A 27,858-nucleotide genomic window follows, 5' to 3' on the forward strand; every position below is an offset into this window, starting at 1 on the left:
ACAGTATTTCACGCCGGCCCACCGCCTACAGCTGTATAAAGCGCAGGTTCGCCCACACATGGAATACTGTTCTCATCTATGGGCAGGGGCACCCCAATACCAGCTTCTCCCTCTGGACCGCATCCAGTGAAGAGCGACTCGAATTGTCGACTGCCAGCGTATTCCGGAAAGGCTTGACTTCTTGGCGCTGCGTAGAGATGTGGCCTCGCTCTGCATTTTCTATCGCGTGTATAACGGGGAGTGCTCCGAGGAATTGTTCGGATTAATCCCTGCCGCTTCTTTTCGCCATCGCCCTACGCGACAACATTACCATCATCACCACTTAGATGGTTGGCAGTCCTCAACTGTGCGTTTCTCTAGAAACTTCCTGCCTCGCACAGCTAAACTGTGGAATGAACTGTCGCCTGCGGTATTTCCGGACCGATATGACCTTCAAACCTTCAAGAAAAGAGCGTATTCCCATCTTAAAGGCCGGCAACGCACTTACAACCCCTCTGGTGTTGCGGGTGTCCATGGGCGGCGGTAATCGCTTACCATCAGGTGATCCGTCTGCTCGTTTGCCTCCTATTTCATAAAAAAAATATATATATATATTGAATTTATAAGACATCCCGACGTTTCGAACCCTTTAAAATACGATACCCTTTCCCATACAGTTTAAATTAGATTATGAACATTAGCGATTAGATTGATCAGTTAGCAAGAACCGTTTCAATCATAACATAATATAAATTTAATCTGATTGTCAGCGCGTCTCGCCCGAACTAATATGATTCTAATGTTTCACCAAAACTTCAGTCTCACGCGCGAGCACTTCAACTTCTAACCCATCGTCACTGATTTGAAACTACTAAAGACATCCCTTGTTTCAACACGGTGACAATTATCACCCGGCAGGCTGACAGTGACAACCGCCGTACAGTGCTACTCGGTATAAATCGGTAACAAGTAAATATTAACCATAAGTATTTAGATCAGTACGGTTTTTACTCACTATTATTTTTAGTCGCTTTTGGCGACATGTTTCGGATTCTTTGGGAATCCTTCCTCAGGCACGAGTGTCCGCGGCGGTTGTAAATATTTCGAAATATGTCTCACGATAGTTTAAGTGCGATTATTGATCATAAGTACCTTTGCTAACTTATCGACCCAGCGATGGACAAAAAATTGCCAGTGTCAGGTGCCATTTGTCACCGTGGTGAAAAATGCCACTGGCTATCCATTTCCGTCATACAAAAAGCGGCAATAAAAAAAAATTTGTTGTTTTTTTGTAGCTGAAATGGTGGCAAAACTATGTAAAAAAATATTTTTAAATTCATAACAGGTCACTAACATATTCGCAGACCAGTAAAGGTATTTTACAATAATAAAATCGTAATTGAGTTAAAAGGGTTTTATGTCTATATGGATTATACATTAACGTCCGGGATGCAGGAAACCGGAGAGTGTAACGCTGGCTTAATCGAATTAAATTATCCTTTGCATTAATGTGATTCACCAGCGTAGCTGATTGTGTTTGCCGAACGTTTAAGCTTAAAGTGAAAACGGCCCACTCCTCATGCCCACGTAAATGTTTGGCTAAAAATACTTGCATTCAGGCCATAATTATTTAAGACAACATGCCCACGCCGAGCCTGTTTTTTTTTGTTTGTGTATAATCAATATTTTAATCCATATTAGAAATAATAGCCTGAAATAGCTATTTATGCAACAAGTGCGGAAATCATCTTTACGCACGTGTATCATACAATGTTTTACTATGCATTGTGCGAGTAAATAAAAAAACATATCATGTCAAATAAGTTTAATTATTAAAAGGAGTGATTTAAATCGACACGAGTTGCAAATTACTTATTCGCACGTGTATCGTACAACGTTTTACAGTACATATGGCCCTTTAAACTTTCGACATATGCACGAAAAGTGCTCTTAGCCGCACTAGTGCGAGAAAGTAGCACCATATGTACTGTAAAAAAAAATTGAAAACAAAAAGCACTAGTGCGGAAAACTAGTACTTTCCGCATGATATGGCTCCGTAGGAAACGCACTTTTCGAGCACATGTAAATATTTTTATATTAGTCAAGATGTTCATCTTGTCATCTTGGCTTGACTACTTAATAGAAAAAAAAATATATTATATAATTTCGGACCTATATAAAATTCAGTAATAAAAAATGATTAAACATTTGTAAGTAAATGATAAAAGTAGTTTTTAGTCCTAAAAATGCAAAATCAACGTCAACCTTTTTTATCGAGAATTATTATTAATTAACTATGTAACTTTGATGTTTATAGATTAATTTAAGTTTACCGGAAACACAACTAAGCATGTTATAATAGTATTAAGCAAAGGCGGATTAGACCGCGTGATCTCGCCAACTATTGCATAAACCCTAGATGTTTCCGATAGTGGCATGCTTGTAAAACACAAACTATTTTTGTTTGTAGTTTTTGTAAAATGAAGTCAAATTTTGCAGATACAATTTCACATGTCTTCTGATCATTTGACATGTTTATGATTAAAGTAAGGACGCTAAACACATAATTTCGTACATTGAACCGCCCTTATCCTATCTCTATCGCACGCGCATAATTATATTGCTGTGCCCCTCGCACAGTGCATTGATCGTCGGCGGGACAGTTATATAAATAGGGCGTACGGCGTACGATAGAGAAAGGAACAGGCGGGTCAATGTATAGTTTGAATCTTCTCAAATAATTTTTACGGCAAAAGGCCGTAACACACCATCGCACCGCACCGCGGCCTTGGAGCAGTTCTAGGAATAGGTATTACTGGCGTGGGCTTCCACACTATCGCACCGAACCGTCAAAACGGTGCGGTCCTACCTTACAGACTGCCGCACACGTGCGCCAGTGTTGCCAAGTGTCCCATATTTCCATGTTTTTAATTTTTTTTCATGGAAACAAAACTATACGAAACTTCGTGTTTAACGTCCCACTTAGCGTCCTTACTATAAATACAGGCTCAGATCATTATGTGCATTATGTGCATATGTGATCTTTAAGCTCTGTTATCTATTGTTTGCAGATAACATAATGCGAGCGTGGTTAGTGCTGGCGCTGCTGGCTTGTGCCACCGCTGATGAGGCGCAGGACCCTGAGGGTCTGATGGACGTGGCTGCAGGTAAGTTTTGTGATATTTTTGGGTCTTAGCAGCAACAAGAACAATAAAACTGACTGGGGGTTCAATTAATGTTTTTGAGGAACTTTGTTAATGTTTAAAAATATTTAATTGATTAATTTAATCGCCATTTAAAATATTTTTACACAATTTTTAATCGTGGCTGAATGGCTGATGGGTCTGTGCCTTCGATGCCTAACCTGTCAAAAAATGACAGTATGGCGGACGAATGTTTGAGATGTCATCGTATTTATGAATTATTTCGCTTAATTTTTCATTGCAAGTGTAATGAAAAACACTGTGTGTAAGTCCGGGGGTAAGAATATTGCAAACTCGAGTCGTCGATTCACTCCAGCAATTTTAGAAATTATTTTTAGACACTAATAGATAGCTTAGTTGGTTGCATTCTGAATGATTCAGGTTTGGCTCAAGCAATCATTTACGAAAAGACATAACTTTATAATATGCAACATATTGTTTTTTTTTAATAAACTGATCGGCGATTGGCCCTAGTTACACCTATAGTTTGTCAAAGGACTGTCTCATTTCAAACATAGACAGAGAGAATCATACTATCTTTGTCTTACACTAGTACTATCGCCCAAAAGAAAAGGATGAGTAAAGTTTTTTTTGTTCTTATTTACTTTGATTGAATTTGACCAACTATTATGCTAAATCTTGCTACCCGAGGTAGAGTTTCCTACGGACTTCTTCGTCTATAAAATTTAGTTTTCTTTGTTATTATATCACTAACACTAAACATGATGTTAAATAAAAATACAATTTATATATTAATACCAAGGAAATTAAACTCAAATTTAGACGACTGCGAATGCAATAAAGTCCAAGCGATGAAATAATAACTCCAGTAGAGTACCAACCGTTTTCCTCAATAAACTGGTTTATTACGCAATCTGGAGCTAATAAAATTATATCTATCCTGCTCACGTACGAGCGTTTGCGGAGCATTGAAGCGGGACAGCGTTATCATGAGCGTTACGTTAGTTGATTTCTATATTGTTATAATGTGTCGTAATTCGTAGCACGTCTAATGGCTCCTCTACACGGTTGTCTAACGTAGGCCAATATAAGGGACGCATTTATGCGTTAGAGGGGAGCAAGTGATATTTCTATCTCATTCCACCGCATAGCTGCGTACCTTACATTAGCCTACGTTGGGCCATCGTGTAGGGGTCTACGATGTCGTAGCACAATGTGCACCCGTGCTACAATGTATGTACGATCGGGTTCACAAACAGCTTTACAATCAATGCATGTGCTCGAAAAGTCCGTTTCCTACGGGGCCATATCATGCGGAAAGTAATACTTTTCCGCACTAGTGCTTTTTGTTTTCAATAATTTTTTTACAGTACATATGGTGTTACTTTCTCGCACTAGTGCGGAAAAGAGCACTTTTCCGCACTAGTGCTTTTTGTTTTCAATTCTTTAATAATTAAACTTATTTGCCATTATATGTTTTTTTTTATTTACTCGCACAATGCATAGTAAAACATTGTATGATACACGTGCGTAAAGATGATTTTCGACTCGTATTCCTTTATACACTCGTCGGAAATCATACACTTTCCGCACTTGTTGCATAAATAGCTATTACTAACATTTCAAAAATATATTTATACGACCTTATTGTCAGTGTCTTAGAGGCGTTTATTGAACTTCATTTCACATGCACCAAGTACCAATCAGCGTGAGCTATCTTCCAAGCCCCTATTTTACCACGGGGACAGGTGCGACAATTGTCGATATCACTGTTACTGACGTTACAGGCCTCCATAGCCTACGGTAACCGAATACTATCGGACGTGCGGTGTGCTTGCTTGCCACCAACATTTTAATTAAAAAAAACTCCATTATATCGCTAATAAATAAGTACTTATTTTGCGAAGTTAATGACAATTGTCACAAGAAACACGACAATTGTCACGAAATTCCGACATAGAACTCAATTCCTGTCAAGAATTACCGAAAATTCTTTTAAATCTTGTGACAACTGTCATTAGCTTCGCAAAATAAGTACTTATTTATTGGCGATATAATGGAGTTTTTTTTATTTAAAATGTTGGTGGCACCAAGCAAACAAACAAGCACACCGCCCGTACGATAGTAAGCGGTTACCGTAGCCTATGAGGGTCTGTGACGTTATAGTAACAGTGATGTCGACAATTGTCGCACCTGTCACCGTGGTGAAATAGATCAAAATAAGATGAAAGCTGTAACAAGTTGTTAAATCTGAATTGGGCTCCTGCCTGGTGCTACCTGGCAGGTTACCTGGTCAGGTGGTTTTATGTGAATGGTATATTATTATGAATGCGGGTGTTTTTTTAAACGCCCGTGCAGTGCCGGTCCGCGTCCGCTGCTCAAACAGCGATAAGCTGTAATTACGTGCCGTGTAGATTTAGTCCAGTCAACGAGGCTTTTGACCAGTTTATAAGAAATATGGGGTTAAAAAACTGGCCAAGTGCGAGTCGGACTCGCCCACCGAGGGTTCCGTAATTTTTAGTATTTGTTGTTATAGCGGCAACAGAAATACATCATCTGTGAAAATTTCAACTGTCTAGCTATCACGGTTCGTGAGATACAGCCTGGTGACAGACAGACGGACAGACGGACTGCGGAGTCTTAGTAATGCGTTTTTACCCTTTGGGTACGGAACCCTAATAATCCAGACCAGACCAGTATGACCAGCCTGTTAAAGGAGTGAGAAACTTCGTGACAGAATGTCATGGCGCAGAAAAATTAAGAGAGCCGACCCCACCTAATGTGGGAATGAGCAAAGAAGATGGGGTTAAAATAATCCAAAGGCGAAGTACATGTCAATAGGCGAGCTAAATTAATTAACTAAACAATAATTAATGTCACTAACGGGTCTGACGCGGTTAAATTTCATTAATTTACCTTTTTTCCGACGATTCAGCCAGGTTATCTTTTTGCATTTTGGCTTTATTTCGACTGAATACTGACTCTAAAACTGTACAATTACTACAATTAAAATATATCCTATTCTATTCTATTAAGACCTAATTGTAACGTATTCTGGCAAATAAACATTTCTATTTCTATTTAGTAGTAGTAGGAGTAAATCACTTTATTGTACAAAACAAAAATTGTTAACATGAAATTCATATACATTTAGGTACAAAGGCGAGCTTATCCCTATAAGGGATCTCTTCCAGCTAACATTAGAGTAAATGAGTGGAAAATTCGAATTAGATAGATAGACAAACTTACAGAACGTACAATAATATTTAAAAAGGAAAACTACAATATTAACGTCTACGAATAACTAAAATACATCAATAGCATTATGCAATAAAATAAATATGTACTGGCATACATAAATATATAGTACTAAATAAATATTAAATAAATAAATATATATATATATATATATATATATATATATATATATATATATAATATATAAATAAAATATATATCTATTTAATTATGTCTACAAAACGCGAGAGTTTAAAGTGTTATATAAACAATATGATATATTGCGTGCTGGATCTCTGCTGATAGTGATGGACTCCACCGTTCACCTAATAAACAAATTATGAATTATGAATAATAACTGACCCTTCAAAACACGTGACGTGTCATCCTGGCCAAGCCCCCAGGTGAACTTTAAAATAAACGCCGATGGCTGCGTGCGTACGTTTTACGTACCCTAGCTTGCAATTTTGGGTGTACATAAATACAATAAAGCGAAGCATCTGGTTGACGTAACTGGTGACCGAAGAGCTGGCGGCCTCCTCGCACAACGTATCAGCATTGCAATACAGCGAGGAAATGCCGCCAGCATCCTTGGTACAATGCCTCAAGAGCCTATTTTAGATTTAAGCTAGTTATTAATTTCGTTTACGTAGTACCACTGTATACATCTTGTATGTAAATAAATGGATTTTATAATACAGGGTGGGCCAGTGATAAATTAACTTTTCATCTCGACCTCTTTCGTTATTTATGAAATATAGGCAATCGAGAAAGATGTCATTTAATAGAAAAAAAAACACTTTTTTATTTAAAATGGTGCCTTACACGGGGGAGCAGCGAGCGTTTTGTATTGAAGCCTTTTTTGGAAAGAATCGTTATATGTGACTGTTCGTCGGCGTTTTCGACTTAAGTTTGGATTACGCAATATCCGTGAGTGTCCAAGCACAAATTTAATTAAACAATGGATATGCAGATTTGAGGCTACTGGATCGACACTAAAATCTCGACGCCAAGGACGTGCACGGTCTGCGCGTACCTACTAATGACAACATCGAACGGGTGAGAGCGTCTGTAAGAGCGGATGCAAGGAACGCAACGCGTAAACGAGCTACGGCTTTGGGGTTGTCCAGAACAACTTTACGACGACATCTTGATGATTTAATTTTTAAAACGTAAAATTTATTTCTTTATCCCAGGTTCTAATTAATTTTTTTATTTAAAAACATAAAAATTTATAATTTTTTTATTTTTTTAAATGCATTTTTCATTGGCCCACCCTGTACAATAAAATATTTCCCATTGACTGGAGTCAGTGCAAAAGCGTTTTAATTGCTGTAAAAGGATTTATACTGGACGTAATCATGGATGCATTTGCATACGTTATTATGCAGCCGCGGAGGCTACCACGACACAGTGGACGATATGACTCGGTTTTTAAGCGCTTTTCTATTATTTTCAGCTTAGTAAACTAAAATACGTGTCGTAAAACAAAATTTTAGACGTTAAATACAATATAACTTCCGGATTATCCATACTAATATTATAAATGCGAAAGTCTGTCTGTCTGTCTTCTGTCTGTGTGTTCCCTCTTCACGCTTAAACCGCTGAATCGATTCGATCGATTAAATCGATGAGTCCCTGAGAAGGACATAGGATAGTTTTTATCCCGAAAATCATCCCTTAAGAAACTAAAAAGCGGGGTGGAATTGAGATAATTAATGAAGTGCCTAATTTGTGTGCATAATATGCTTAATTTGAATGATTGCTAGAGAATTTTTCCAGGCGCTATACTTACTTTAGCTACTGTTACTAAGTCCACGCAGACAAAGTCGCGGGCAAAAGCTAGTTATCTATAAAGCTAAGCACTAGCACTACCTTCTATCGCCCGACGTAAAAGTTAATTTTACACTTACGAGTTCCATCGTAAACGGGTTGTAAAATCTCGTGAGATAGCAAGGAGTGCCAAAGTGCAGTGTTACTCTCAAAGCTTGGCTAGGGCATGCGAGCGAAAGACTGAAAAACAGCAAATCCTATAATATATTACACTGACTTCGGATCGCTTGTCTAACGCTGCTCTATACAGCGTGGAAAAAAATTATGGTCCCTTGTATATGTTCAAGGTTAAATAAATTGCTCTTAAAGCCCTCGAGATACTGTTGCTCTGGCCCCGTAGACAACATGCCAATCTTTAAAGATAAAGATAATTTATTTGTCAAACATGAGTAAAGTAATATGGAGATGTTATTTATACTGTACAAAGTAGTCCTTCATGTTTTAGTAGCTCCGTAGCAAACGAAACGCAACTGTCCCTGTCACACTAATATGGAAGAGTGATAGAGAGACACAAAGCGATTCGATGGCGAAGCGCAATTGTCGCCTTGGCTAAGCCGCCTGACCTGCTATCATCATCGCTCGTCTTGTCTTCATTTGTTTTGAGATGGAGACGAAGACGAGTGACGAACTCAGAACGCGACCAAAAACGAAAAAGACTTGTTAAGAATGTGCCCCGACCCGAACTAGTCAAAAAAAATTCGGTGATAAGTATAAAATTAATTATAAATTGAGATAAAAAACGAAAACGACGAATGACGAATGTGACTGGAAGACCATGACGAAAAACAAATTAAACACAGATAAATTACAGAATATGACCGAAGAAGATTATGACAAAAAGCGAACAAGACGAGTAAAGAACGAGCGACGAATACAGAAGGATACAAAATAAGAAATAATCGTAAAATGAACGATGATGATACCGATTCTCGCGTTCGTAAGCTGACGGCCATATCTCAAATAGCCAAGCGCAGCTTTTATAGCGTTATATTGACGCTGCACCCGACACTGTAAGATAAGCCGTTATGTATATAATATAAATATGACCAGTATAGGTACATACTGGTTTTGAGCAATGGATGTGTAACGACCGACCAAAAGGGGCCCGTCTGAAAATCAGCGCTGGAAAATCCACATATATCTAGCAAAAGCTGAGACTGGTACCCATTGCCTATACCACACACAGACCTAGATGTAGTTTGCTGTTCAATTTTCTTTTTTTTTCTTTCTGTGCATGTTTTCTATAATGTTTTTGTGAAATTTAAGTGTATTGTGTTTTTTGTTTTGTCTCTTGTGCAATGTTTTTTATTTTTTCTGATATTGGCAATAAAACATTTTTTATTTTTATTTTTTTATGTGCAAGGAGGCGAGGCGTACAGTAAGCATGAGCAAAATTTGAACAGTTAAAATTCTCCGTTTGAGTTTATATTGATTTCATATGTACGTATACCTATGACTGTTAGTACTAGCGCAGACTAACGACTAACGCTATTACACCTAAGTGTAAGAGCGTGCGACTTTCAATCCGGAGGCTACGGGTTCAAACCCCGGCTCGTACCAATGAGGTTATCGGAACTTATGTACGAAATATCATTTGATATAATAACCAGTCGCTTTTCTCAGTGAAGGAAATCGTCGTGAGGAAACCGGACTAATCCTAATAAGGCCTAGTTTCCCCTCTGGGTTGGAACGTCAGATTGCAGTCGCTTTCGTAAAAACATAGTGCTTACGTAAATTCTTGGGATTAGTTGTCAAGCGGACCCCGGCTCCCATTAGCCGTGGCAAAAACGCCGGGATAACGCGAGGAAGATGTTGATAAGTAAGTACTAAAATAGTTGGAAAATCTTAGTTTTATTTCTACAATTTGGGTTTATTCAGTGTCATGGAAAGCAAGTATTGATCAACAATTTGCTCGCGTAAATAACTAACCTATGTGTAACAATTCATACATATTTGTATGCAGGGGAGTTAAGCTAATTGGTTTGCTGACTGTACATTCTGAATAGTAATACTTTATAGGTTATTACGAACTGTCTTGCTAAATAAATAATACCGGTCTCGCAACGTACAGCATTACCGTTGACAGCATAACCTCGTAGTCCTGTATATCTATCTAATATTGAGGGAAGTTTACGCAGCTTAATCGAATAATCCCCTGATCCTGCTCAGGGGGTGGAAACCCATACTTCCCGCTCTGGAGCGACATATTTCCGGGCGTTATCTTATTCATATCCATCGCGAGTGGTTCTTAAACCTTTGGAGTTTTATTTATTCATAACAGCCATGGGATCTTATTATTTTTGCTTTTTGATATTTCATCCAGATCCTTACTTTGTGAATGTTTAATCTTTGTCAAGTGCGTTTATTTGTTAGTACAAGTAGGTATGTACGTTTTTATCTTATTATGTACTAGCGAACCGCCCCGGCTTCGCACAGGTAGTTCAACTTATTTACACATAACCTGTACAAATTATACATATAAACCTTCCTCTTGAATCACTTTCTATTAAAAAAAACCTGCCAAGTGCGAGTCGGACTCGCGCACCGAGGGTTCCGTACATTACACAATTTAAACAATGTATTTTTTATGTGAAACGTAAGTGAAAGGTAAATTGCGGTTTGAGATTTGTGACGTATTCAAAAAAACTACTTACTAGATCTCACCGGACTAGCACATGATTGGCGCGAGAGTATCTCGCGGCGAGATAGACTACACGTCCCTCTTTAATGAATACAGTTAGAAAAAAAGACGGGTAGTCTATCTCGCGGCGAGATACTGTTGCGCCTATAATTTGCTAGGCCTACAGAAGAAGAATTTGAACAAAATTAGTGCCGGGGGTACGAGATCTGCCAATTTTAAGTCTTATCGATGTCTTTTAAATGTGTTCTATATGTGTGAATTGACCTGCCCAAATTCTGCAGCGCATCCACCATGTTCGCGGAGTCACGCACCGATGGGTTTGCAGCAATCTTGCGCAAAAATGCAGCGTCTCTGCTGAGCAGAACGAGGGACAGCCCAAACAGCATCCTAAAGATGATTGCTAATCATGTGTGTTGTCCTGTAATTAATGAAATAATTTTAAATGTAAAATCGAATTTAATTTTTAAGTACTAATATTATTTCTAAGAATATACTAACAAAAATTAAGATCATTGTTATCTTTATGTAATAAATAAATTGAATTGAATTGAATATATAGCAACATAATATACATAGCCCTAAATTTATTAGTTTTCTAATAACGCACCAGAATCTATTAGCAAAAAAATAAAATAAAAGTGTTACTCGCTAAATTATGCCTCATATACAGGCTTTTCTACTTTACCAGTGCAGCCAAAAACGAGGGCAAACGTTGTAGGTATATCTGAGTCCATTAGCAGTTTAATCCCCCATTAAATATTTTATTAGAAAGTTCTAATGGACTTACACGGGCGAGCTATAAACAAATATTTAACCGTCATATTATGTAAAGTAAGTGCTGGATGTTATATAGCATGTAATTAGTGTGCCTTAATTTTTCCATATTCGTATGTTAAATCAGCAATATATAGATATAGTTTAGCAAGCCATTTTTGTCAATAGAAAAAGCGCCTTTGAAAAATGTTCCGACCTACACAGTTTACCATACAAAGTTTACGTCTGCGTTCGGGACATATTCCGTGTAATAAATTTTATCACCTCATGAAAAAAAGAGATACAAACCTGTGTGAGCATTGTAACAGAATATAAGCCCTTAGTCCACATATTTATAGAATGCACTAGAGGCCAAGTGGAGCGGAAAAACATTTTAGGAAATATTTTGGACAGCGCATTATCCTTGAATAGCTTGCTTTCTCAACCGCTATCAGAAGGTGCTGAGAAAATGTTTACATATTATAAACAATATCTGGAACTTAGGTCTGAAGGTTAGTTACACACGTGAACTCCCGTATGAGGCTGGCATCGTCACCACGAGTGTACGGAAGCCTCTATAAAAATTAAGAAACAAAAAAAAATCTTTTTCACTTCTCATGCTCTAAAAGTGCTTCATATTAGACCTGTAAAGCGGGGCAAAAATCGTATTTTAGTCCCTAGGGAAAATATGTATACATATTTTTGATATCGCATACATTTACTCCCGAATCGAATCAGAATTCAATAAATCTGCCCGGAATACGTCTTTCGCCTCCCCAATTGACTCAGAATACAATTAATCTACCCGGGAAAAACATAGCTCTACATATTAAACATTGTACCAATTGTACTTTTAATATTTCATGAAATATAAAATAAGTACCTACCTGTTGTTTTTTTTATTCAACGTGAAAAGTAGAGTGTATAACTCGGTAATAAAACCCATTTTAACCTCGCTGTGCCTATCGACCCTCGCCGTTCCGGCTCGACTAGCTATATGCACGCCTCACCTAAAATGGATCGTTTTATTCCCTAGTCATACAATTTACTATTTTAACACATCCATCATACGATTTATTTTCACCTTTGCTAGCGTAATGTCGCAATACATTACTATCAACGTTATTTTCCTCTACTTGGAGCCGCTTCGTGTATTCGATGACACAATATAATCTTCTATTCGGCTCCCGGTCTACGAGTATAAGTACAGGCAGAGGCCTGCGTCGCGCGATAAGAGCGAGGGTTGGCAGTCACGCTTAAGGCCGTTCCATCGGTTTGCCACTGTCTTTGTCACATTTCGCAAGAAAGAACGGGAAAGAACATACGCGCCAAGTGTCAATTTTGATCGAATTTTGTCGGTTTTTATTTATTTTAAAAACGTTACCTTACAATATCGAAATTCTAAAGCTATGAAATTTCTATTTATGTTAAGATTGTTTTTCCTTCTTTTTTTGTTTATAGTATCACATAACAAATAACCGAGTAAAGTAGGATTAAAAGTCCGAGTTAGAGGTTACTTTGGGAATTAATTGTATCGAGCGAAGTGTCATAATTCGTGTATCGGAAGCTATGTTATTAAAGATAATATAGTCAAGAACTACATATATTTTTTCCACGTCTACGAATATCAACGCCTCTTAGAAAAATATGACCATATAAGGAGATTTTTCGCCTTCTGGCTCAGGGAACCGCCTTAAAATGGATATATTGAGCCCTCGTATGTTGCTGATTATCGTATGACATGTTCACAAGTGACGCACTATTACACAAAGCTTTGGACGAAATGATAGTACCCCTATTAGTAAAACATAATAATAAGTATACAGGGGTCGTAGCACGGTACGCTTATCACCATGCCTGTCACGTTCTAACAAGTATGTGAGTGCGAAAGTGACGGACTTAGTGATAGGAGAACCATGCTGCGCGGGCAGGTTGGCCCTAAAATTTTCCTTTGTTTTTTATTGATGTAGCTAGTGGGATGAACTTATTATGTCAGCATTAAATAGATAGTAACGGCCAAGTGCCTAAATTTATCGATACATCTTTACTTTTGTGGTAAACAAAGGTGTCCTTCAATCCTTCTAATGAAACCACAATTTAATCAGGTCTATACAATGAGGGCTATCGCGTATGAATTCGCCGCTAGGGGCGCTAGTGTAGATGGTGGTCTTTTCCATAGTTCGAAATGTCAAATGTCATTTGTCACTTCAATGACTGACAGCTGTTCTATAGTCTTTTGGACCACCATCAACAGAGGCGCCAACTGGTGAGCAAAAAAACGATAGCCCTCATTTGGAGATGATTCGAAGCATTTTATTCTTATGCGCAAACTCACAAACAGCCTCTCAATCTAAAGTCATTTACCATCGCCGTTTCGTGAGAGATAATAAGCATTTGCAAATCCATACTAATATTATAAATGCCAAAGTCTGTCTGTCTGTCTGTCTGTATGTGTGGTACCTCTTCACACTTAAACCGCTAAACTGATTTAGTTGAAATTTGGCATAGAGATAGTTTGAGTCCCGGAGAAGGATATAGGATAGTTTTTACCCCGAAAATCATCCCTTAAGAGGGTGAAAAACTGGGTGGAATTGAGATAATTAATGAATTGCCTGATAATTGTTGTGCATATGCTCAAATTGAATGATTGCTATTAGACTTTCTCCAGGCTCCAAACTTACTCCAGCTGCTGTTACTGATTCCACCCAGACGAAGTCGCAGACAAAAGCTAGTAGCTATATAATGCCAGACCAGTCAGACTACTGAGTCTGACTGGCCTGGCACTAGCTCTTACACTGTACAGACACATAACTGTACGTTTCTCTAGAAACTTCCTGCCTCGCACAGCTAAACTGTGGAATGAACTGTCGCCTGCGGTATTTCCGGACCGATATGACCTTCAAACCTTCAAGAAAAGAGCGTATTCCCATCTTAAAGGCCGGCAACGCACTTACAACCCCTCTGGTGTTGCGGGTGTCCATGGGCGGCGGTAATCGCTTTCCATCAGGTGATCCGTCTGCTCGTTTGCCTCCTATTTCATAAAAAAAAAAAAAAAAAAAATGTTTGTCAAAGCAAAGCAGATCTTATTTCCCACTGGGATCAGATAGCAGACAGACGGAGACATTTTATTTATCCGTACATACAGGGAACATACAGGGTATTTGCGGTCGCTGGGGAATCAAGTAGTGCGCTTAGCGTTTCTGCTGTGATGGGAACTTCCATTTTTACTACTCTATTCACGATTTAAACTGTTACAAACTTATTTAAGAGGACATAAACTCTTATAAATGGTTTTATAACTAAAAGTTAAGTTTAACAGCTTAAGTCGTTTGATTTAGCTTAGTTTGATGGGAGTTTAAAATGTTACGAGTAAGTAGCTAAGATTTAAACTTTGACGATTTGTCACACATCATTTATTAGTAGGTATTTTCTATTTTTTTTACCATTGGTGTCTCTTTAGTTAAAATATATCTATTAAACCAGAATTTTCCCAAGGAATGTACCCAGCTCTCCGCAAAAGTATCAGAATGTAACTATCGTTTCCACTTTTATTACTTTCCTGAGCGAGTAAACTTTTTTAGTGTCATATAAGTCTAGTGGGACCGCCCGCGGCATTAAGTCCGCCTTTTGTACTTTTTACTTGTTCTTGTGCAATAAAGTTTAGAATAAATAAATAAAACTTTATGGGCGTACTTTAATAGCTTTAATTTAATTCAAGAATGTTGTCCTTTACATCAGTTGAGAAACAGAAAATTTCAGCACTATAGAAGTACTCCTTATATATTACAGAATAGAATAGTAGAATAATAAAATAGTAAAAATGAGTCCCCGTGCAAAAATTTCTAAGTTCTCAAATGGACCTCTTCAGCTCCCCAAGTAAGTCGTAGAAAAATGCAGCGGCATTTGCCTGGAAGATGATGACTTAACTCTTAAGGCCGTTCCATCGGTTTTCCGCTGTCACTGTCTCATTTCGCAAGAAAGAACGGGAAAGATTATGCGCGCCAAGTGTCAATTTTAATCGAATTTTGTCGATTTTTATTTATTTTAAAAACGTTACCTTACAATATCGAAATTCGAGAGCTATGATATTACTATTCAAGTTATAATTGTTTTTTCTTATTTTTTTGTTTAAAGTATCACATAATAAATTACCGAGTAAAGTTGGATTAAAAGTCTCAGTTAGAGGTTACTTTGGGAATTAATTGTATCGAGCGAAGTGTCATAATTCGTGTATCGGAAGCTATGATATTAAAGATAATATAGTCAAGAACTACATATATTTTTTTCACGTCTACGAATATCAATGCCTCTTAGAAAAACATGATCATATAAGGAGATTTTTCGCCTTCTGGCTCAGGGAACCGCCTTAAGTTTTTACAACTTTTGTAAAACTGTTTGTGAAATAAACTATTCTATTCTATTCTAGACTAAAACACGTCTTTGAGGTCTGTCGTCTGTCGTGGACCTCAAAGACGACAGACCTCAATGGAAAGAGCTAGAGGAGGCCTTTGCCAAGCGGCACACTGAGCTACGGGACATACTCTAGCTCAGAATAAAAGGGCTAGATAGATAGATAGAAAACACGTCTTTATTTAAAACAGCATTATGGTTATGATATCACTACAGAAGTAGCATTTATCCTACTAGACTTATATTGACCGGGATATAGACCGTGATTACCTTTTGTATTATTTGTGAGCTCCCGATATCAAACTGTACTGTGTGTGTATACTGTCAATTGTCAAATGTGTGGAATCCTGTGATTTGTTTGTGTAAAAAACCAGTGATATCCGAATCAAACACGCATAGTGACACCGTGAGTGTAGTGTGTTTGGACAGACCAACGATTGTGAACGCGACCGGACCAACAAGTGTGAATGCGACCGTGGGTAACGTTGAAAGTGAACGCAGCCGACGCGCAAGAATGAGGGTAGACAGAGCGCTGTCTACACAACTTTGACACCCACCCGCTATCTTCAGTCACCCGTGAACATGATGCATGTAACTGCGTCGAAATATCGGGAGCTCACAAATAATACAAAAGGTAATCACGGTCTATATCCCGGTCAATATAAGTCTAGTGAAACTAACCGTGAATCATTCAAAACTCTAATTTATCCTACTTACGATTTACCTACATAATTAAAATAACTTACCAAAAAAATAATATTGCAGCATCCGCGTGAACCCAGTTTAACTTGTATTACTCAAAGGACAAAGAAGAACTTAAGATAAGATAGCATTATAAGAAAGTTTAAGATGTCTGCGCTGCGGCGCTGTTTCGTAATAACGCTGAAATTAGTTGTCAACTACAAGAATAACGCGACGGAAGGTAGAAATGAGTTCTAGTTGTCCAACTACGAGTAGAAATAAGTTCAAGTTGTCCAATAAACATTTCGTAAACTCAAGGAAACATTTTGTGTGATATTGTTTTTGAACCACTTTGAAATTAAACGATTTAGGAGCTTTTTTTTAAACTAAAAGGCACTGGTAACCGAGTAAGAGTGTGTGACTTTCAATCCGGAAGTCGCAGGTTCAGAGTGTTCAAACCCCAGCTCGTTACCTACCAATGAGTCTTTCGGAACTTATGTACTAATATACTCGTATCATTTGGTAAAGAGAAAACATCCTGAGGAAACCGGACTATTCTAAGTAAGACCTAGTTTCCCCTCTGGGTGTCCACACCTTGTTTTTACGAAAACCTAGTTTTTTCGTAAAAACTAGTGCATACGCCAATTCTTGGGGTTAGTTTCCAAGCGGACGTCAGGCTCCCATGAGCCGTGGCGAAAAGCTGGGATAAACGCCAACACGCCAATACGCACGCACGCAAACACACATCACACACATACACCAACCTCCCTGAACGAGGCCGATTCCTTATTATATTTGATTTCGTAAAGTGCCACACTGACTGTCACGCCGATTCTCTGCGCGACGTTTTATACAGGACTATATTCCCATCTCACACCTCCACCTAACCAATCTAAAAGAGACATCAAGATCTTTAACAACTATGCGCAGTCAGAGATCATATCGAACTGGTTGTTATTGGTGGACAGGAATACGATTCGAATTTCGAACACCGGATGCAACGGAAATGAAGTGCTCGGTGAACTACCTTCCGATGTCTCGGATGACAGAAGGTGAGAAGTGTAAGAAATGGCGCCTTGCGGACGTTGCCCTTTTTCCATGATTGGGATACTTCATTTCCGATAGGTTTGAAATACAATAAATAAACTGTCGATTCTGGGGCCCATTTTTCGAAGGGTATTATTGGTATTGGCCCAGAACTGTCAAATCGTATCGACAAGTAGATCCCGGTTTTATAATAAACTAAGTTGTGGGTCGCCCAGAATAGAGACCTCGCGTAATATGTATTTGGTCCATCTGACTACTAAGTATATACAGGGTGTCCCTAGCCATTGGACAAAGCCGAAATGTACATATGCATTAGGGTATTTAGAACCAGTATACAAAGTATCATAACAACCGGTGTAGCGGTAAAGAAATTACGAATTTTTACTTTGGAGCAACCTGTATGTGTTAGTAGCTCCTGAGGTAATAAATAGTATGAAACCTTCTTCGAACTTTTTGATTATCTTTTTTATTTACGACACAAATAAGATTCTGACTTTTTACAAAAATGACATCATTGCCGCATATTATCAAACAAATTGTCAAAAGCATTGCCAATGATTAATACAGTGTGTTTCTTTTTGTTGTCTAAATAACTTTTGTTTGAAAAATTTTTATTTTTATTTTTTGTTCTTATTAAAAAAATATTAGCCTTAGAGCATTCCTGAGAAGTAACCCTACGTGGGATTTCAGGGTTTGTCCAATGGCTAAGGTCACCCTGTATGTATTTACTTACCCTACAAGCTGATCATTTTCGACTTCGAATTTAAAAATTGCATTTATGCAAACTACGTTCTTTCCAAATTTCATTTCACACACACACACACACACACACACACACACACACACACACACACACACACACACACACACACACACACACACACACACACACACACACACACACACACATATACACAAGCAGACCTTATTATACAATTGACGAATATTTTGCAAAGGCACTAGATTAGACATTAGAATTACTTATTATATTTTTTATTTAGATTTACATTTAGTATTTATGTTTTTTTAAGATGATTTAATTTAATATTGTCTTCGGTTACCGCGATAGTTACTCATGAAATAAAACGATGAAAACGGATTATATCGCGTATATTGAATTTATAATACATCCCAACGTTTCGAACCCTTTACAGCGTTCGTGGTCAACGGGTGTCACCCGTGTATTATAAATTCAATATACGCGATATAATCCGTTTTCATAGTTTTATTTCATGATTTAATTTAATTTATTAATTCGGTAAACTGAATGATCAGGTGCGGCTGTAAATAATAATTTAATATATTCTTTTTTTTTTGTAAACTAAATGTAAAATATTATTGTAATGTAAGTACTATTAATTATTGTATATTTGCATGTATACTATATTTGATTTGACTTTGACTTTGACTTTAATAGGAATCGCGTTACCGAAGCTCTTACCGCAGCAACATTTAGCGGCCGCCGGCAGCCGCGACGAAACGTCGTCGAAACACGCCAAACTGACTCCTAATGACAAAACACGCCAAATTGCCTCCATTAGAACGCATTAGGGCTGGTGACAGGCTGCTCTCTGCCTCTAGTTATGCTTGTACAAGTACCGGCGGCGGGAGAGTTGGTGATACATACAGGGTGACTTAGATAGATAGATGGATAGCGTTTATTCGTGGCAAAAAAGAGAAAAACACGTACATAGGAAACACAACATAAATAATATAAGCCACGAAATGGTCCCGACTCAGCATGGTGCTAGCCTGGCTTGCCTAGCGCTGATCTTCAAATTGGTAATACAAAACACTTGATTGTAACTCAGTTAAATTAACCTCATTGTTAAAATTAGCTGTATTTAATTATAGCAAATTTTCTAATAACACATAATTAAAATACCGAAGTGTGGTGACCCCACATTAAATACCTTACTGTCATATTCTTATTTTCTTTGACAAGTGACAATTACTAATCAAAACACGTTTACTTTGAGTTTACTTCATAAATACTGTGGCAGGTGATTGATAACCAAAGAGGAAGAGCCAAAGAGGAGGAACTGTTTATTTGAAATTCTTTAAACTTTTTTGTTAATCATTATGTTAGGACTAGAGACCCGTTGCGGCGTCAACACGCCGCTAGAGTATGGTTCTAAAAGTTAGGTTGCCTGTCCACTGGAGCGGAGCGGTAAGCAGGAAAAAAATCCAGCAATAGAATTTCATTAAAATTTCAGAGCGGAGATTTTTCCTCGCTCATCGCTTCGCCACCTCGCTCCGCTCCTGTGGACAGGCAGCCTAAGACTGAACGCTTAATGAAATCAGGAAATGTGACGTCTTCAGATGAATCACTGGCTGTCACTTTCAATAAATCATCCCTTAAGGGTGTAAAAAATGGGGTGGAAATGTATAGTGTGGACCAATTTTGGGGTGAAAAAAGGATGGATTAAAAAGCAGATTTGTTTAAGAATTAAGTTAACCCAAATTACTAATTCCACGCAGACGAAGTCGCGGGCAAAAGCTAGTTTCTTATAAAATGGCGACACGTTTGTATAATTTTAGCGTATTATATTTCGGTCGCGTAGCACCTACCAGCATGTTTTGTGATCGTTAGTTTTGATGAAAAAAAGACATAATTATTGTCTATCTTTTCGCATCTGTCTAAACTAAAAATCATGATACGCGACCGCGATATGATACGGTAAATCAAGATTTCGTGGATAGGATGCCTTCTTGTCATTTGGCTCTCATGCCTAAAATTTCTAAAGGCTAGAGTATAATTTATATTTAATTCTCTTTTTCCTATTATTTATAAGACTGAAGTTTACAAACATTTTACAAACATTCCGTGACATTCCGTGTCTGGGCTATACCGCGAAAATCGAAGTTCAAATTGCGGGCATCTTTCTCTGTCACTCTAATTACGCCTTCATTGGAGTAAAAGAGAAAGATCCCCGCAATTTGCGAATTTCGGTTTTCGCGGTAGACCCTCTGACCTAATAATAGACTTAGTATATAAATACACGTAGTTATAGACATGAAACCGAGCGACCAGGGGTAAGAAAAAGACATTCATGTATTGACAGTTTCATGTATGGCAGCATAATCCTTTTTAGGGTTCCGTACCCAAAGGGTAATAACGGGACCCTATTACTAAGACTCCGCTGTCCGTCTGTCTGTCACCAGGCTGTATCTCACGAACCTGTGCTACCTGGTACCTGGCTAGACACTTGAATTTTCACAGATGATGTATTTATGTTGCCGCTATAACAACAAATACTAAAAAGTACGGAACCCTCGGTGGGCGAGTCCGACTCGCACTTGGCCGGTTTTTTCTCTTTTACTTATAAATTTCGGTATTTCGCCATCGCCTCCATTTCATTCGGCATTTTTTCATGGTCGGGTTATGCCATCATAGCAAACCCGACCATGAAAAAATGCCCGGTCGGTGATAAAGATAAAGCTTGGCACTTTCTTTTTCCTCTTATAGGAATCGCAATAAGACTATCTTTCTCTATCAAAGAGTGTCAGGCCCTTGAACCTAATTTAGTTTTTTTTTAATTTACTCTTTTGAAAGTATGTACGACTGGACCGCGACCTTGGTACCGTCAAAATATCTCTTTCTCGCTCTCGGCGTACGGCAGCCCACCTTAAGCGCCTAACACATTACCGCACCGCACTGGTCATTGTGCGATGCACCTATAAGTAAGAGCGAGAAAGAGATATTGCTTTCTCGCTCTTACTTATGGGTGCGTCACACAATGACCTTGGTGCGGTGCGGTAATGTATTAGCCGCTTTATAGCCGTTTTTAACAGACTATCTTAAAAGCCGTTAGAGACTACCACACCTCACCGCGACCTTGGTGCGATGCGGCGCACGTATCGATAGTGCGCAAGGTGGTCACCGTACGTATGTTAAGGACGCAGCTATAAGTTAGAGCGAGAAAGAAATATTATAGCCGTATTTAACAGACTATCGTAAAATCCGTTAGAGACTACCACACCTCACCGCAGCCTTGGTGCGGTGCGGCGCACGTATCGATAGTGTGCAAGGTTGTCACTGTACATACGTTAAGGACGCAGCTATAAGTTAGAGCGAGAAAGAGATATTTTGACCGCACCAATACGGCTGTTCGAAATATTATCTTTCTCGCTCTCACTTATGGGTGTGGCGCACCAAGATCGCGGTGCGGTGCGGTAGTTTGTTACGGCTTTTACACACGATCGCACATACGCCGCACTGCACCAAGGGCGCGGACCGATGCGGAAAATGGGGTTGGCCGGTCGAAATAATTAACAGAGGGCGCCAGCATAGCTTGCCCTGTCAATCCCTAGAATTGTGTCAAATTTTTGTTTTTTTAATGCCCTGGATGCCAGCCCTTTAAGCCAAATCTTATAGAAAAAGGGGCAAGCTATGATGGCGCCATCTCTGCAAACCTTTGACAGTTGCCAACCCCATTGGCTGACCGTTTACCTTAAAGATCCGACATCATTTAATATCCTCATAAGAACAAACCTCGCCGTACGTGCTTTTTGAAGTAAATATAGATGCTTTTGACCGATTTGTATGGTTTATGGTGGCCTGGTGGGCTACAAATTCTATCCCTCACGGGCGCACGCGGTACGCTACTTCTATAGGATCCTCTACCTTCTATGTACCAAGCCACAATAAAATAAACGTGTCATTTTGATGAGTACGATGTGGATGACACATGTCTGACATGTTGTCAAACACAATAATAAAATTTTATGGTGTTTTAATATATTTTTTAGTGTGGTGTATGCATGTTACAGTCTCAAAACAAATATTTGAATGGATTGGATACCTTACATACATTGGATATAGGTTTGAATTCAATTCAATCTTAAGTCAGAACAAAGGTCACGTGGTACATTTTTTCAAATTAACTTTTTTGTACTTTTTCGGAAAAAAATCAAAAAACTAAGAGCTTATTGCAAATCTGTAGCATAAGACGAATCTAATGACATATAATTTATTAAAATGGAACCATAACTGTAGATCTGATGGGATGAACAAAAATCGGCCTCGCGTAATAGTTACCTATATATATAGATAACCATGTGAAGCCTTAAAAAATGTGATTAATTAAAACCATAAAAAAAACTTCTGATTATTTTAAAAGCATGAGACTCCGGTTTCCTCGCGATGTTTTCCTTCATCGAAAAGTGACTGTTAAATATCAAAATATTTCGTAGTTCGTACATAAGTTCCGTTCCGAAAAACTCATTCGACCGCGACCTCCGGATTGAAAGCCGCGCGCGCTCTTACCGCTAGGCCACCAGCGCTTTGTATGTGTATTATGTTAAGATGTTAAGTAAGTAAATATATAATATTTTAATTGTAGTCCCAAAACTCACTGCGCAACTTCTTTACCAACCGCCTGAGATAAATGGTAGACCTATAATGGCTAATAATAGTGTACTAAAATATAATATCATCTGTATGCAGAAAGGGAATCTAATTAGAGTTAATCATCAATCACTATGCTCATGTAAACCCAACACAGCGCAAGCATCGCTAATGACTTGATTAATTACGTAATTTACGCACTTGTGCTTAAAACAGGGAAAAATAAACTGACTCGTAATCAACAGGAGACATTCGCGTTCTTCATTCGATTACCTTGCTCATTACCGTCGCTTATTTAGGAGCTCTCGCGTTTTTGCGTAAAATATTTACGAACACTCACTGTGCGTGTTATTTTGCGTGTTTTCAACAGATTTTCACAAAATTCTTTTGAAAGTTTTTTTTCCACCTGATTAGGGGAAGCGTAGTGATTTTAACGGTCAATGTGTGTATGCCTGTATACCCATACAGGCATACATACATTGACTGTTAAAATCACTTGGGTCAAATCAATTGTGTATGTTTTCATGGTTCATTTTTACGAAGCGGGTAATATAGGCGGGTATCGGTACAGCGAACTGCACGATGCCATAATTTTAAAAATTAAAGTTCTAGCAACATAAATCACTATATACATATTTATTGTAGAAAATTTAATGGAGAATATTTGTTAAGTAATTGAAAGTTTTTTGTAACTAACTATTCTTCTAAAACCAATGACAAACTGAATTTTAATATAGTCACATACATGTTAATTTTTAGTTGTCTTTCACTTTTTAATGTTTGTTCCTGTCTCATTTTCTCAAAAGTTAGCTGGAAGAGATCTCTATTAGGGGGTAAGTTCGTTCGGGGGGTGCGGGGGTAACTTACATCTTTTACTTTGTTATGCCTATTTTGTGTAAACTTGTTACATGACAAACTGACAATGACAAACTGCAAACAGTATCCAGTTGACAAGTTGCTTCTCCTTATATGCCAATTTCTAGCTTTCTTTCGGTTGGGACCATACTTATAAATGTACATACTTACCTATTGTATTATTTGTGTTTCCATGTACATTTATTCTGAGGTTGTGCAATAGAGAGGATTTGTAATGTATTGTATTGTATACTTTCGAATAGCCGACCCCAAATTATATGGGAAAAGGCCAGGCGAAGAAGAAGGGAAATAAGTCGGACTATAACGCCAGTTTGCATGTTTCAGTTATTCAATCTAGCCCAAGAGACGTAGGTACTATATTTACAAAGCCCGTCTAGCCTTACAACACAGGGAAAGTAAATGCGAATACCCTCATGAAAAACGAATTTACGTGCCTTTCTTCTCTTTACCTGTCTACATCGAAACCATCCGCCGCACCGATAACTGACCATTCCTAGACTCTATTAACAAGATATAAGGTTCACCGAGGGCCAGTTAAGTTGCCGTTAGTAGGTAAGACTTTCTACAGAAACGAAAGTTCTTGGAACGCGTCCAGACATTTGTAAGTCTGGGGCTGAAATGTATTACGAAGCTTCTCGTTTTCTTGGTTATGGTAGTTTGGGGATATGTGACAAGATCTGTCAAATTACTTACGAGGCATAATATGGAAATTTGTTTTAGGAGTAAAGATTAAAAAAAAATACAAATAGAGAAACCGTAAAATCCGCATTCACAGATTTTTGAACAAAAACCTCACGGTGAGGAATCAAACCCGGTTAAATCTATAACAAAAACTAAAAGTAATTTTATTGCGGAAATGGATGTGTTAAAAGGAACAGATGTTATTGTGTAAGGATATGGCATGGAATCCACAAATAATGGAAACCATCATATTTTATTTTATTGTGTACCTACCAGAAAGATGTCGGACCATTTTTAAGGATTTTTTCTTTTATTGTCTTCGGTTACTGCGATAGTTACTCATCAATCTCATCATCAATCTATCAATCTTTCAATCATAGTTTTATTTCATGTTTTTTTTTTTTTTCAATGTACCAGATGGCCCCAAAATTCGTTGAAAAAGTTTTTACTGCGGCATGTTGATAATATTTACAAACGTTTGCGTTTGTGTATCAAAGCTTAAGAAAAATATTTTGAACATAATACATTTTATAGTAGTTTTAACATTTTGTATTTTGACAAGTAAGAACAATATTCCTAAAAATAAGCCAACGTATTTCTGGGCCATCATGTACGTAGACGTACATATACAGAGTGTCCTTAGCCATTGGACAAAGCCGAAATGTCTATATGCATTAGGGTATTTAGAATCAGTATACCAAGTATCATAACACACTTGACGACCGGTCTGGCCTAGTGGGCAATGACCCTGCCTGTGAAGCCGATGGTCCCGGGTTCGAATCCCGGTAAGGGCATATATTTGTATGATGAGCACAGATATTTGTTCCTGAGTCATGGGTGTTTTCTATGTATTTAAGTATTAATATATTATATATATCGTTGTCTGAGTACCCGTAACACAAGCCTCCTTGGGCTTACCGTGGGACTTAGTCAATTTGTGTAAGAATGTCCTGTAATATTTATTATTATTTATTATTTATAACAACAGGTGTAGCGGTTACGAAGAAATTAACAAATTACGATTTTTTACTTTGGAGCAGCCTGTATGTTTTAATAGCTCCTGCCGGGCTATGATGCTCGACTGTATAAATGATATAGCTGTATAAATGATGATAAAACTGACATTTTATCCAGTTTTGACGTCTTATCCACTTTTGACAACGATTGCCGGTAAATGATATACTGCATAACATGGTCGTTGGATAATATGTCATTTGTCTAAATTTCCCCCTTAAAATTTGATGATAAGTGGATAAGTTAAATGATATATATGACACTTGTCCAGATTTATACATTTTTATACACGTTTGTCCACTTTGACAGCAATAGCCGGTAAATGGCTACGATTGTTGGATAATTAGACATATAGTCGATTTTTGACGGCTAGCCTTTGATTAATTTATCGTAGTGCTCACTGGGCACGATAAGTGGAAACACATGGACTTGAATACTAGAAGGGGATTTGAAATGAAATGAAATGAAAAGTATTTATTTGTCAGAATATGGTACATTGATGTGATCTTAAGTTAGAATTAATGCAAGTTCCATCATATTCTACCGTGAAGTTTGGTTTAAGGTCTTTTTGTGAGGATAGTACATCTTTCGTTTGTTCTGCTAAAATTAGCGAAAAAAACTTGTGGAATATAAATTTTGAAATATACCAGTTTTTGGAGTTAAATATCAGTAAGTATATGTTTTTTTTTTCAATATAATATATACAATTTGGATTCCATTTATTTACATATAATATTATCAATACATTCTTTGTAGGGATGGCAAGATACCATTTCTTCTTGGCAGCTGCTGCTATTGAAGAAAAAGAGGAAAGAAAACTGCAACGACGGGCCATAAGGGATGCATGCAACCCATTCGATATGCCTAACAAGGAGTTTCGTCACATATATAGAGTGCGCAAAAAATTGGCACTCTATTTGTGTGGCGAATTCGACGCCGAGCTCAAACCTCAATATGGCGATGGATTCTCGCCACATCTTAAAGTAAAGATATAATGTTGCACTGTTCCTCAAATCATTCTTGTCACCTTTACCACCATCTTGATCTTAATACTTGTTTAATAATGACATACCAACTTACAACTCTTTATTTAGGTTCTAAAATCACTGCACCTATTAACTGACGGTAGTTACCAAAGGGGAACTGGACAAGACCATGGCTTGTCCATTGCTTAATCTACCGCCAGCAAGTACCTGGATCAATTTGTGACTGCGGTGAATAGAAGGTATGTCCATTGTGGTACTGAACACCACTGACGCAGGTGATAAGAACTATAATGATGTTCCTTTTATACGGCGTAATCACATACATAGTCAGTAACATTATATTTGTACATTTTTCCTAATACATACTTACGTAGAATTTCGAGGACTATGAAAAAAAATAAGGCTTGAATGTGTATTTTTGAAAATTAAAGTGTTTCTAAATATTTCAATGCATATTCATATTCATATGTACCTAACTTTTGTTATTAAATGCAACTTCTTTAGGACTCTTCGAAGCTTGTACTTCCATATTTATGGAAGTATTATTCAATATTAGCTACGTGTAGCTAAGGTACCAAATCATAAAAGTGGTGGGTTGTTTACAGACTTAAGGACAAATGGATATCTCTTCCCAGGAGACGAGCGGTCCCGGCAATCCATCGCCAGAGGTTTACCCGGGTACCTGTCGAGTCGACCCTAGTATATAGTATCCATAATTTTTAGATGTAGGTTTTAAGTTTGTAAATTTCTGTATACTTTTTAATATAAATAAATACACATCATCATTCGCTTGCCCTTGTCCCATTCACTTGGGGTCGGCGCAGCATGCATATAAATAAATACACATATAGCTAATGAATTTTTTGGTATTTTTTTGTATTAATAGAAATAAATGTGGAACTTAAAGATGAAGTTCATAAGGTAAGTATGCATAAAGCTAATGAAAGTAATTAATATGTACTTTATATCAATTATAAATTATAAATAAAGAATGGGCTTGAAAAATTTGGTAGGTATATGCAACCTTCTCAATGTTACTTCATACAACCAAGTATTGTGTATACGCGAGTCAATGGCTAAAGAAACCGGTATAAGTAAGCTCTCCGATTACGCATAGGTTGTTACGAATCTCACGGTCACGTTATACTGGGGTTTCCGAGATGTCTACATGCTTGCGAGTAGCCTATCGTTGGGAATTAGGATTTT

General features: G+C 37.8%; 1 protein-coding gene across 1 annotated transcript in view; it reads left to right on the forward strand.

Annotated features, from left to right (window-relative positions):
• LOC134744046 (thrombospondin type-1 domain-containing protein 7A-like) overlaps window positions 1–27,858 on the forward strand; it is a 165,340-nt gene that overhangs the window by 42,573 nt on the left and 94,909 nt on the right. Inside the window, exon 2 of the mRNA XM_063677702.1 lies at window positions 3,051–3,146. Coding sequence (XP_063533772.1) covers window positions 3,059–3,146 — 88 coding nt within the window. The 5' untranslated portion in view covers window positions 3,051–3,058. The remainder of the gene's footprint in view (window positions 1–3,050; window positions 3,147–27,858) is intronic.

The sequence above is a fragment of the Cydia strobilella genome, chromosome 9 (genome assembly GCF_947568885.1).
Source record: "Cydia strobilella chromosome 9, ilCydStro3.1, whole genome shotgun sequence".
In the NCBI taxonomy this organism is placed as follows: domain Eukaryota; kingdom Metazoa; phylum Arthropoda; class Insecta; order Lepidoptera; family Tortricidae; genus Cydia; species Cydia strobilella.